A 12967-nucleotide genomic window follows, 5' to 3' on the forward strand; every position below is an offset into this window, starting at 1 on the left:
CCTAGAGCCCCTGCTCTGCAACAAGAGAAGCCGCTGCAAAGAGAAACCCACACACAGGAACGAAGAATAGCCCGTGCTCGCCACAACTAGAGAAAGCCTGCGCGCAGCAACAAAGACCCAACGCAGCAAAACAAAACAAAAGAGAAAACTTTCTCATTAAAAAGAAAAATCCAAACCTTTTTTTTTCCCTCCACATCCCTGTCTTACCTACAAACGTTCCTTCCTTATTAGTACATGGCACCACCATCCATTGGATTGCCCAAATCAATATTATTCTTGGCACCATCCTCTCCTCCACCCCACCCATATCCATTCATTCACCAAGTTTTGCAAATTTACCTTGTGAATATATCACAGATCTATTCAGTTCTTTCATTTTTATTACCATAGTTCAAGCTATGTTCGTCTCTCCATTGTATTACTCCATAGTATCCTAATTGGCCTCTTGCCACCAGTGTCATCCAATTATCTATCTATACATTGTTCCGGTAATCTCCCTAAAACACAAATCAGAACATGTCACTGTTCTATATTTAAAGCCCTTTAGTGGCTATCCTTGGCCTTCAAGATAAAATCTAAATTCTTTAAAGTGTTAGTAGCACCCTTCGTGATCTGGACCCTGCTATGTGATACAGCTGTATGGACCAACGTGCAGTTCTTTGAGACTTCTGGAGGTGAGCACCTTCAGGTCTTCACTATTCCTTCTGCTTAACTAACTCCCAGTAGTTATCATCTCACCTTGGACCTTCTTCAAGAAACCTTCACTAATATCCCAGCATCATACCCTAACAAAGATTGGATTAGATATTCTTGTGTGTTCCCATAGTACCTTCTGCTTATCCTTTTTACAGTGTATGACATACTGTATTATTATTGCCTGCTTAGTTATTTATGTCTCGTCTAAGCTCTTGGAGGGAAAGTACAATATTCTGTTTGGTTGCTCCGTTTTACCAGTACCTCACGTAGTGCACGGCACATTCATTCATTTATTCTTTTTTTTTTTTGGCTGCGTTGGGTCTTCGTTGCATGCAGGCTTTCTCTACTTGTGGCGAACAGGGGCTGCTCTGTTGCAGAGCATGGGCTTCAGTAGTTGCGGCATGTGGGCTCAGTTGCTTAGTTGCTCTGTGGCATGTGGATCTTCCCAGATCAGGGATTGAACCCGTGTTCCCTGCATTGGCAGCCAGATTCTTAACCACTGTGCCACCAGCAAATATTTGTTGAACATCCTTTATGTCAGCTTGGAATGAAGAGTGGTCTAAATTTTTTCTGTTGAAATGAAGCCTTGTTTGAGTTTTCAGTAGTTCTTTATAATATCAAAGATGGCTTCTAAAGACTATTATTCAGTGGTCAAATATATTTTCTTTGACCAGTCTTAGATAATCCCTATAGTTCATGTTGTGGTGAAAATTCAGTAGAATTATGTGCGTGTGTATGTATGTATGTGTATAAATAATAACTGAATATGTTAATGGAAGTATAGAGCAGTATCCTGAATAGTTAAATTTTTTAGAGTTTTTAACAGTATATAAAATACAATTATAAATATCTGATTATCTCAAGTCAGACTTTTAAAAAGCAGTTTTTTATAATAGCTTTACTTCTGGGCTCCCTCCCTTAAAATATTTAAGTTTTTAAAGTAAAATATTTAAGTTTTAAGTAAAATATTTAAATTAAAATGCATTTAAGATAAATTTTTTTCTTGATTTCAGTTTATTCATGGATTTTTTTAGTAGTTGGAAAAAAGCTGTGGTAGTTCCCAACTGTGTTAGAAACAGTTGTCAAGTGTGGTTCTTTACACTGTGAGACTGGGAGCTGTTTCTAAACACACAGTTACTAGCACAGATTTGCCTAAGTTTCCAATCTGATCTGTGGCTATGGGTAAGTAATGTGGAACTCATATAGATTTGTGGGGGGAAAAACTTCTAGACATTAAATTCCATAAACTACCCTTTATCTTTAGGTTAGTCTTTAAACCTAAAGTGTATAGACTTTAAACCCCAGCCAATCAATAGTATAATTTTTTGTACATCTTTGAGATAGTTAAAAGGCTATGTAAAAATTAAGGTATTCTGCTTAAGGTGTATAGACTTAAGTCTCATCTTTTGTTGAAGTGCATCTTAATATAAATTTTCAGTACTATTTAATATCAAAGATTTCAAAGATTATTTTTTAGTTAAATAAGCATGCTTATTCTCCAGAAGCCTTTATCCCTGTGGTTCCTATTGATAGTGAAGACTCTAGTATATTTATATAGGATTTGTAGTAGAATCTAAAAATTATAAAATAAATTTTGACATTATGTATATATGTGGGTATAACATCCCTTTAAACTGCATGATACTATTTATCCTTTAAGAGAACTGATAAGAATTTAATAAAACTGTGTATGTATGTGTGTGTACTATCCAATTAGGGTACCCACTAGCCACATGGGGCTATTGAGCACTTGAAGTATGGCTTATCTGAATTTGAGGCATACTGTAAGTATTAAAAATACAGAGCTTTAGTATGAAAAAAGAGAATGTAAAATATCTCATAATTTTATATTGATTACATGTTGAGATAATAAATTTTAGATAAGTGGGTTAAATTTATATTAAAATTAATTTCACTGATTTTTTTTTTAATATAGCTACTAGAAAATTGGATCACATGCTGTTTCTATTGGGCATCTCTGGTTAAGAACTTTTTTTCTAATTGTTTTTCTAATTGAAAACTACATTTTCTGTTAGTTATGGTTGAAATTGAACATTTTTGGTATTGAGAGTTATTTTTTATTAGTCTTAGATTACAATTTGACATTTGAATACTGGTATTCCAATGTTAGATGTAAAAGTAAAGGCTATAAAGTTAAAAAATTTTTAACAAAATATTATTTTGAGGTCTTGTTTTTAGACTTTGTTGTTAGAACAATACCATAACCAGTCCTTCATGATTTCTTGGTTCCCGATTGGACACAGTTTGGCAGCTATCATAGATCTTTACTTTAGTTATTGTATAATTTATTTAACATTTTTTTGTTCGCTTCATATGTGCCAAATCTATCATAATTTCAGGAGGGAACAAAAAATAATGGATATGCATGTAAATGAGTTTGCAGAGTTGGAGGTAGGAAGAAGTGAGCAGTTCCTGTCTGGCTTTTTATTTTCTGTAAAGTAGTATGTAAGGTCATCTTAGTCTACCACTAGTGATGGTTTCTGGGAAAAACTCCTTGAATTGAGTAAAATTAAAGAGTTCTTGATGGATAAGAATCAACATCTATTCAGCCGTTATTGGGCACTAAGCTGAACATGGAGGAAAAATATAAAATAGGGACCTTGCCCTCAGAGCTTAAATTTTGTTAGGAAAATAACGGGGTATGCCAAAAAAGTAAAAAACAGATAAGGCAGCTGTAATAAGGTAAAGAATATATGGTGTATATACAGTACTATAGGAATTCAAAAGATGAAGAGAGGGCTTCCCTGGTGGCGCAGTGGTTGAGAGTCCGCCTGCCAATGCAGGGGACATGAGTTTGTGCCCCGGTCCGGGAAGATCCCACATGCCGCGGAGCGGCTAGGCCCGTGAGCCATGGCCGCTGAGCCTGCGCGTCCGGATCCTGTGCTCCGCAACAGGAGAGGCCACAACAGTGAGAGGCCCGCATACCGCAAAAAAAAAAAAAAAAAAAAAGATGAAGAGAACACTAGTGCCTAGAGATTGTTTTTTGTGTGTGTTTTGGGTTTTTGTTTCTTCTAAGCTTTCTCCTTTTGCTTCTTATTTAAAATAGTAGCCAGATGATCTTTTCAGAATGACCCCTTTGTAAAAATACCTTCTGGCACTGTATGTAATTTTCAGAACAGTCAGTGGTAATTTATTATGAGAGCTGTATAGAATTTAGCACAGATTCTTTATCTCAGCACAAGAGTTTAATACAGTTACTTTAGAACTGAGCTTTGAGTGCTTTAGAACAGGACAGTGTTCTGAATAAGAAGTTGAGGTTACTGTGGCATTACATGATTCAAATCATGTAGCTTCATGTATTTATTTGGTGTGAACTTCAGCTTGCACCTGAATTAACAAGCACCTTCTCTTTCCTGTTATTACCTCTGCATTCCTTACTTTTCAGTCCTTACTATTTGCTGTGTTGATGGTGAAAAGGAAAGATGGTGGTGTCTGGGTGGGTATCTGTAATAGTGAGATGTATAGGTTTTAAACAGGAGTGGGATTAGAGAGAGGGCTGTATAGGATGAAAAGTTTGAGCATGTTCTTTTGAGTGTTGTAGAAACTGACTGACTACTAGCTGCATGATAAACCAAGATGATAGAAGTATCACCCGCACGTGCATACACACTGCAAACATATAGAAATGTAACGCAAAACTGTAAATGCATAGCTAAACTCTGAGGAAGAAAAGAAGGAAATTCCCAGGTGCCAGGTATGAAAGAAATCAAATCAAAACCTTAAGTGGGAACTGGTGCTGCTGTATAAAATAGTACAGGCCCCTTTTGGTCCTGGATATATGTCCTAAGAAGTCTGGGGTGGAATTTTAGTGGAGAATGGAGATTGGGCCTTTTCAAAATAGAGCTAGCTCTGAGACCCAGTCATGCAGCCTAGAACCTGAAAGAGCTTTCCTAATTGTACATAGATTTTTTTAAAGTGACCAATGATAGAACAATCTAAATGAGAATATAAAATAAGTGTGTATGAAATGATTAAAAGGATAAAAAAAGGAAATGAAGCATGATGAAGTAACAGGCCAATATGAAAAAGAAACAGACTCGAAAAAGAAAATCAAATTACATTCAGAAATTAAAAATATAATCTTGGAATTTGGCTTTAGATGGATTAAATAGCATATTAGATATTCTTGCTTGGCTGAAAAGGAAAGAAATATAGCAATAAATGGTTAAGAAGAACTAAATCTAAAATATAATGACCCAAAATTAAAAAGTTGAAAATACAAGATTGGCAAAATGCTAGGCTGATACAAAACAAAACAAAAAGCTCTTAGAAAAATATTATCAGGCAAAAACAGATTTTAAAGGCAAAAGTATTATTAAGGATAAAGAGAGCCATTGCATAATGATGGAAAGGAATAATTCACTAGGAAGATATAATAATCTTGAACCTTTATGTCCAAGTAATATTATGTCAAAGTATATAAAGCAAAATTTTACATACTAAAAATGGATTACTTACAGGTAGTGGGAAATTTTAGCACATTTCCTTCAGAAGCTGACAGATAAATCAGACCACTGCTACCACCACCCTCCAACAAAAGTAAAGGCATAGAATATTTGATCAGTACAGTTAACAAACTTGATATTTTAGATGTGTTTAAACTTTACTCTCAAAAAATAGAATGTAGATGTTCCTTTCAATCACACATGAAACGTAGAAATTAACCACATATTAAACTACAGTGGGATGACTCACAAATACCCAAGCATGTAACACCGGCTATATTTTCTGACTACAGCATAGTACATAGAAAACTTACTAGGTTTTCCAGGTTTCATTTGAATAATATTTAAATGGAATAATAATAGTTAAAACATTTATTGAACACAGTGTGAGCCAGGCATACTGCTGAGTGTTTTGCACATGTTATTCTATTTAAACACTTTCAGCATCCCAGTGAATTGTAAGATAGCATTACCATCTTTACTAGTGAGAGTATTTAGGTGTAAAAATGTTTATCTGCCTAGGACTTCCCTGGCAGTCCAGTGGTTAAGACTCCAAGCTTCCACTGCAGGGAGCGTGGGTTCTATCCCTGGTTGGGAACTAAGATCTGGCATGATGCAGGGTATGGCCAAAAAATTGATTTATTGATTGATTTTTAAAAGTTTATCTGTCCAAGGTCTGGGGTTGGGACAAAACCTCTGTTTTTAAATACACTGTTAAAACCTCCCATCTTTTAAAAACACCTTTATTATCAGAAAATATAGCCAGATAGAGAAGCTCACATAAATATATAGTTTATTGAATTATTGTTAAGGTTGGTATTGTAATACCAATAGATCAAGAAGTAGAACTTTACCAGCCACTGCAGAAGCCTTTTATGTGCCCCATTCCTTCCCCACAAAAAGCATTTTTATGATAATCATTTTCTGGCTTTTTTCTTTGTAATTTTAATACTGTAGTGTACATTTTTAAACAGTATGCTTTAGTCTTGCTTATTTTTCCCCCATTTTTTCCCACATAATTTGTCAAAGAAACTGGTATAGTTTAATCTTCTAGAATTTTTAACAGGTTTGATCAATTTGAGATTTGATGGTTTTGGCAAAATTTTGTAGGTGGTGGTGTGTTCTTTCATCATATATAATATCTGGTGGTTTTTCTTTTTGTGATATTAGAACTATTGATACTCAGTGGTTATATCCATTAACTCTTTAGAGATTGCAGATTTTAATTTTTTCTTATTTTATTATTTCTTCTTCATTTATTGCTGGAATGTTTCTGTAAAGAAGCTTCCCCTCATCTAATAGTTACCTGGTAGTTTAGTTTATATAAGAGAGGAAGAGTAAATGTTTTGTTATTTCCTGTTGTATAGCAGTTTTCAAAACGATGAGTTGCTTTTCACTAGCATCTTTCAAAGTAACCTTTTTCCCCCTTTTTTTTAAGTGTCATAAACTCACAGATTTAAATATATTGCTTTTGGTTCTTTTCAGTTATCCTTACTGATGCTCAAATTGTCCCATCTTTGGCTAGTGGGAGCTTCTTCAAGTTGGCTCTCTTCCATCATGGAGTTTATATTTTAGTAAATATATACATGTATAAGCATATGTATATGTATTGCCTTGAAACACACACATATACTAAACACATTGTTCTGTATATTTTGGGTTTTATACTTCCTGTATATTGGAAATAGTTCCTTATCTGTTCTGTATAGAACTGCTTTATATTTTGTAATGGCCACATCAATAGTATAGCTATACCATAGTTTTTTTAACAAACACTTACTGATGAACATTTTGATTGTTACCCAGCAGTATTATAAACAGTACTGCAGTGAATATCCTGGTACTTACTACTTTGCCCATGTGTGTGAATATAGCTGCAGAATCAATTCCCAGAAATGGAATTGTTAAGTAATAATAGCTATTGTCAAATTGCTCTCCTTAAAGCAATTAAGAACTGTTTTTTTGCCTCATACTATCCTTTGATATATAATACTAGTATGTGATCAAACTTTTTTATGTATATAAATTTGTTTCTTTATTTTTGGCTGCATTGGGTCTTTGTTGCTACATGCGGGCTCTCTCTAGTTGGAGCGAGCGGGGCTGCTCTTCGTTATGGTGTGCGGGCTTCTCATTGCAGTGGCTTCTCTTGTTGTGGGAGCATGGGCTCTAGGTGCGCGGGCTTCAGTAGTTGTGGCACGCAGGCTCAGTAGTTGTGGCGCACGGGCTTAATTGCTCCAAGGCATGTGGGATCTTTCCGGACCAGGGCCCGAACCCATGTCCCCTGCATTGGCAGGCAGATTCTTAACCACTGCACCACCAGGGAAGTCCTGTGATCAGACTTTTTGATCTTTGATAATCTGCTTTGATAAAAAAATCTCATTATAGTTTTTATTAGTATTTCATTTGTATTTCCTAAATTATGAATTGTCTGTTCGTGTTCTTGGTCCAATTTTCTATTGAATTGTTAGCCTTTTCCATATTGATTTGTAGCACTCATATATAATAAGGAAATTACCCTTTCGTGACATGTGTTGCAAATATTTTTTCCTAATTGTGTTGCTGCTTTTGACTATGTTTATGGTTTTCATTTTCCAAGCAGAATTTTTAAATGTTAAAATACTACTCAAATTTATTAGTTCATTTTTAACAATCCAAACTTAAGAAAGAGTTGAGAAGTACAGTACAAAGAAGTGTGTGTTTTTTTTTCTCCCTGAACCCTTCAAGAATAAGTTCCCGGCCTTTGTCCTGTCACCTCCTAATACTTCAGTGGGCATTTCCTACAAACAAAGATATTCCCTTAAATGACCATACTACACCTATTAAAATCAGAGAGTTAACATTGACACGTTACTGTCTTTAGACCCCCATTCAAGTTTCACTAATTGAATGAATTATTTCACTGTTGTCTTAATAACCTTTTTAGCAAAAGGATCCAGTTCAGAACCACATGTTGCGTTGAGTTGACATTTCTTTTCAGTATCCTTCAATCTGGAACAGTTCCTCAGGCTTTCCTTGACTTTCATAACTGACAGTTTGAAGATTATTCAAAACAAATTAGAACAAGAATTTGTTCTGATGTTTCCTCATAATTAGATTTAGGTTATGCATCTTTGTCAGGAATATCATAGAAGTGATTCTGTGATCTTGTATGCTATCAGGTGACACACGGTTTCAGTTTGTCCTATGAATGATGATGTTCACTTTGATCCCTTAATTAAGACAGCATCTGATTGGCATCTCTACTGTTAATGGTTTTTCCCTTTCTATTTAATCAGTATTTTGTGGGGGAGGTACTTTAAACATCTCCTTATCAAACTTTCCATTTATTCATTTATAGTAGGATGAATTTATAGGTTGCTGTCCATTCAGTGGGTTATAATCCCTTTACTGTCATGAGTTTTGGTACTTCAGCATAATTTTGCTAGTGGGTGGCCATTCAGGCTGACTTCAGTGTTCTTTTGACATGTCCTCATTACTGAGCACTTTCTTGTTTCTGCCACAAGATTCTCCAGGCTCATTCTGTATTTCCCTCAGCCTAGAATCAGCCATTTCTCCAAGGAGCCCTTACTCCTTTTATAGAGAAGTATTCAGAAGCAAAGATCCAAATGCTAGTCATGCTCATTGCTGTTGGAGTGGCATTGCTTCCAGGCTTTGTCAGTGAACAGAGCTAGGGAATATACGCGTGTATAATCCACACATTTTCAAACATCTGTAACTATACCTATTTCTATATCTATCTATCTTTTAAAAACAATGAGTTCACATTGATAATTCCAGTCTAACACTGTAAGATTTACTCTAGCTTTCTCTTTGTTAATATTTTAACTCTCTTCTCTTTCAGAAGCCTGGCTTCCATTTGATCAGTCCCTCTGTTGTTTGTTACCAAGCTTCCGGTTCCACCATCCCCTCTCCTGTGCAATGCCCTTCTCTCCCTTCTCTGGCTCTGACTCTCCATTCCAGGCCACCTTCCCCCACATGGACTTCCTTCTTAACCCCTCTTGAGCTCCAACACTGTATGCCAGACCACTCTCTGCATGGATGCCCTTTTTATCCTACTTGGTATCTGATACCCTATACTGAACTATCCCTCTCTTTTGACACCTTTCTCACCCCACTTGGACTCTAACCATGCACTCACTCATCAAGTGAACATCCTCCTCACCTTTTCTTTAAATGCCTTCCAATTTTGTGTCATACCTTGAAAGAGTTTTTCCACTTTAACATTATAAAAAATAATTTTGTTTTCTCCTAGTGATTTTTATTTATTTATATTGTATTTAAGCATATGGTCAATTGTGGAATTTATTTTGAAGTAAGAAATAAAGTAGAAATCCAGCACTTCTCAGATGGTTATCCAGTTGCCTGGAATTTTGTATAAAAACTGTATCTCCCCCCAAAAAAATGTATAAAGTTTTTAAAAAGTTACTGAATTCATAGAGCTTTTTCTTAAAAATGGGTATCATTTTTCATATTGTTTTTGTTTATAACAGATGATGATGTACCTGCAGATATGGTTGCAGAAGAATCGGGTCCTGGTGCACAAAATAGTCCATACCAACTTCGTAGGAAAACTCTTTTGCCAAAAAGAACAGCGTGTCCTACAAAGAGCAGTATGGAGGTAAATTCAGTGTAACTGCTTTTTTTGTGTGTGTAATGAAGGAATTGTTAGGAAACAAACAGAAAGGGGACCGTCAGTCATTTTTTAGATGTAATGATTATGGTAAAAATATTTGCTTAGTTTTCATTTTGTTTTTAAAGGGTGCTTCAACTTCAACCACAGAAAACTTCTTTGGTCATCGTGCAAAACGTGCCAGAGTCTCTGGAAAATCTCAAGATCTATCAGGTATTTCCTATGGAAAGCTAAGAAATAGGGTCAAATAATTTTTATTTTTTGATACCAAAAAATTAATATCAACTTAAATGTAGTTTATTTGTACATTTGAGATTGAGAAAGTGATTATTACAGAATAAACATGAGAACCGTCACCTTCTCCATCTCTGATTGTAATTGTATAAAAATCCTTTTTGTATATTTAGTGTAGCCAGTTTTTGAAATGGTGCATACTAGCTAGCTAAAAGAAAGAATACTGTCAAGATAAAAGAAAATAAATGTGTGTCGTCTATGAAAGCAAATGCTTATAAAATGATTGTCAAAAAATAAAAGCTGTTCATTAGACAAAATGGAAATTGTGCTCTTTAAATAATGAGAAAGTCTTTGCTAGCATGATAGATTGTTTATATTCTGTTTGTTAATCTCTTTATAGCAGCACCTGCTGAACAGTATCTTCAGGAGAAACTGCCAGATGAAGTGGTTCTAAAAATCTTCTCTTACTTGCTGGAACAGGATCTTTGTAGAGCAGCTTGTGTGTGTAAACGCTTCAGTGAGCTTGCTAATGATCCAATTTTGTGGTAAGTGAAAATTTGTTTCTTATTATCTTGAGATATATTACTTGTTGCCCAAAATGCTGTAGATGGTAGGAAATTTGGAGTGTGAGTTGATGGTTACAATTAAAGTCAGAAGAAAATTAGAATGCTTATAAATTCCAAGTTAACTATTTATCACAAATGTTGGCTGTCAGTCCAGGCAGTGTTTTTTGTAATATATTTTTTATAAATTTATTTATTTATTTTGGCTGCGTTGGGTCTTCGTTGCTGCGTGCAGGCTTTCTCTAGTTGCAGCGAGCAGGGGCTGCTCTTTGTTGTGATGTGCAGGCTTCTCATTGTGGTGGCTTCTCTTATTGCGGAACACGGGCTCTAGGTTCACCAGCTTCAGTAGTTGTGGCTCGCGGGCTCTAGAGTGCAGGCCCAGTAGTTGTGGCACACGGGCTTAGTTGCTCCGCAGCATGTGGGATCTCCCCGGACGAGGGCTCAAACCCGTGTCCCCTGCATTGGCAGGCGGATTCTTAACCACTGCACCACCAGGGAAGCCCAGCAGTGTTTTTAAAACAATAAAATAAGTACTTTTTCTGCTACTTGTCAGTTAAAAGCAACAGTGATTATGGGAAAAGTTTTTCATTCCATTGCTTTTTAGAAAGAGTATGAAGTCTGATTTAAAACAGCTAATTAATTAAATCTGATAGTTAGGTAAGACTGTAGATTTTGTATATCACTTTTGGAAAATAGTTTGGACATTTGTATTTTTGAACCATAAAATAGGCATACCCTGGTACTTGCCTAGTGGCGCAGTGGTTAAGAATCCGCCTGCCAATTCAGAAGACACAGGTTCGATCCCTGGTCCAGCAAGATCCCACATGCCGCAGAGCAGCTAAGCCCGTGTGCCACAATTACTGAGCCTGTGCTCTAGAGCCGCGAGCCACAACTACTGAAGCCCACGTGCCTAGAGCCGGTGCTCTGCAGCAAGAGAAGCCACTGCAATGAGAAACCCGTGCACCGCAACAAAGAGTAGCCCCCACTCACTGCAACTAGAGAAAGCTCGCACACAGCAACAAAGACCCAATGCAGCCAAAAAAAAAGAGAAAAGCATGCCCTTTGACCCAGCAATTCCACTTCTGAAAATTTGTTTACCCTATTTACAAATTTTTCATAATAGCATAGTTAACAGTGGGGGGAAATTAGAAATAATGGAAAAGTCTAGCAATAAGGGATGGGACTAAAAGTAAACAATGTAATGTCTACTTAGAGGGTTGTGATATAGTCATTAACAGTGATTTTTACAGTTTTTAATAACATAGGAATATGCTATGTTATAAAAAGTAAAAAGCAGAATACAGAATTTTATGTGTTACAGTCACAACTGTTATAAGTGAAAAAGACTAAGGAAATACAGTAAACTGTTTAGGTTATCATTATACTTTTCTGTATTTTACAACAGCTTATATGTATTACTTCTATGATGCTAAAAATAAGGTACACCTTAAATTTAAGAAAAAATTATGTTTGTGTTAGAAAGGGAAAAGAACGAAGAGCAGAAGAAGAAACATTTTGCTTTGTACAAGAAGTTATAATAGTTATTATCACTCCATTTCTAAGATTTGATGGTTCTTGATAGGACATAAATGAAGCAGCATCATTATTTTTCATCATTATTTAAAATAATCCTTTTAAATTGAAACTGGGGCTTCCCTGGTGGCACAGTGGTTGAGAGTCCGCCTGCTGATGCAGGGGACACTGGTTTGTGCCCCGGTCCGGGAGGATCGCACATGCCGCGGAGCAGCTGGGCCCGTGAGCCATGGCCGCTGAGCCTGCGCGTCCGGAGCTTGTGCTGCACAACGGGAGAGGCCACAACAGTGAGAGGCCCGCGTACCGCAAAAAAAAAAAAAAAAAGAAGAAAATTGAAACTGTATGTGGCTTTTACAGTAAGAGTGGCTTTTATTTTCGCCTGACTAAACAGTCAGATTTTAAAGAATTGACACTTATTCTTTTGGATGGACTGTGTTTTATATGCAGTTACATTGTTTTAGACAAAAATTTTATTTTTACATTTAAAATTCTGCTTTTTCATATTCCTAGAAGTTTTTGAGGCCTCAAATAATTTTTATAGTTGTTTAAAGGACATTTTATGAAGAAATCTTCATTCCTTTCCCCCTTCAGGAAACGATTATACATGGAAGTATTTGAATATACCCGCCCTATGATGCATCCTGAACCTGGCAAATTCTACCAGATTAATCCAGAAGAATATGAACATCCAAATCCTTGGAAAGAGAGTTTCCAGCAGTTGGTATGAAGTATAAATGGAAAACACTAATTTATATTATATATTTTAAATAAAAGTTCCTTTTTAAAAATTTAAACTCAAGAATAGGTTTCAAGGGAATTCCCTGGCAGTCCAGTGGTTAGGACTC

The 12967-nt window shown here is 35.9% G+C and overlaps 1 protein-coding gene across 1 annotated transcript in view; it reads left to right on the forward strand.

Annotated features, from left to right (window-relative positions):
- FBXO11 (F-box protein 11) overlaps positions 1 to 12967 on the forward strand; it is a 100164-nt gene that overhangs the window by 64659 nt on the left and 22538 nt on the right. Inside the window, exons 2-5 of the mRNA XM_030857730.2 lie at positions 9653 to 9780; positions 9921 to 10005; positions 10427 to 10571; positions 12714 to 12843. Coding sequence (XP_030713590.1) covers positions 9653 to 9780; positions 9921 to 10005; positions 10427 to 10571; positions 12714 to 12843 — 488 coding nt within the window. The remainder of the gene's footprint in view (positions 1 to 9652; positions 9781 to 9920; positions 10006 to 10426; positions 10572 to 12713; positions 12844 to 12967) is intronic.

This window comes from Globicephala melas, chromosome 12 (genome assembly GCF_963455315.2).
Source record: "Globicephala melas chromosome 12, mGloMel1.2, whole genome shotgun sequence".
Lineage (NCBI taxonomy): Eukaryota > Metazoa > Chordata > Mammalia > Artiodactyla > Delphinidae > Globicephala > Globicephala melas.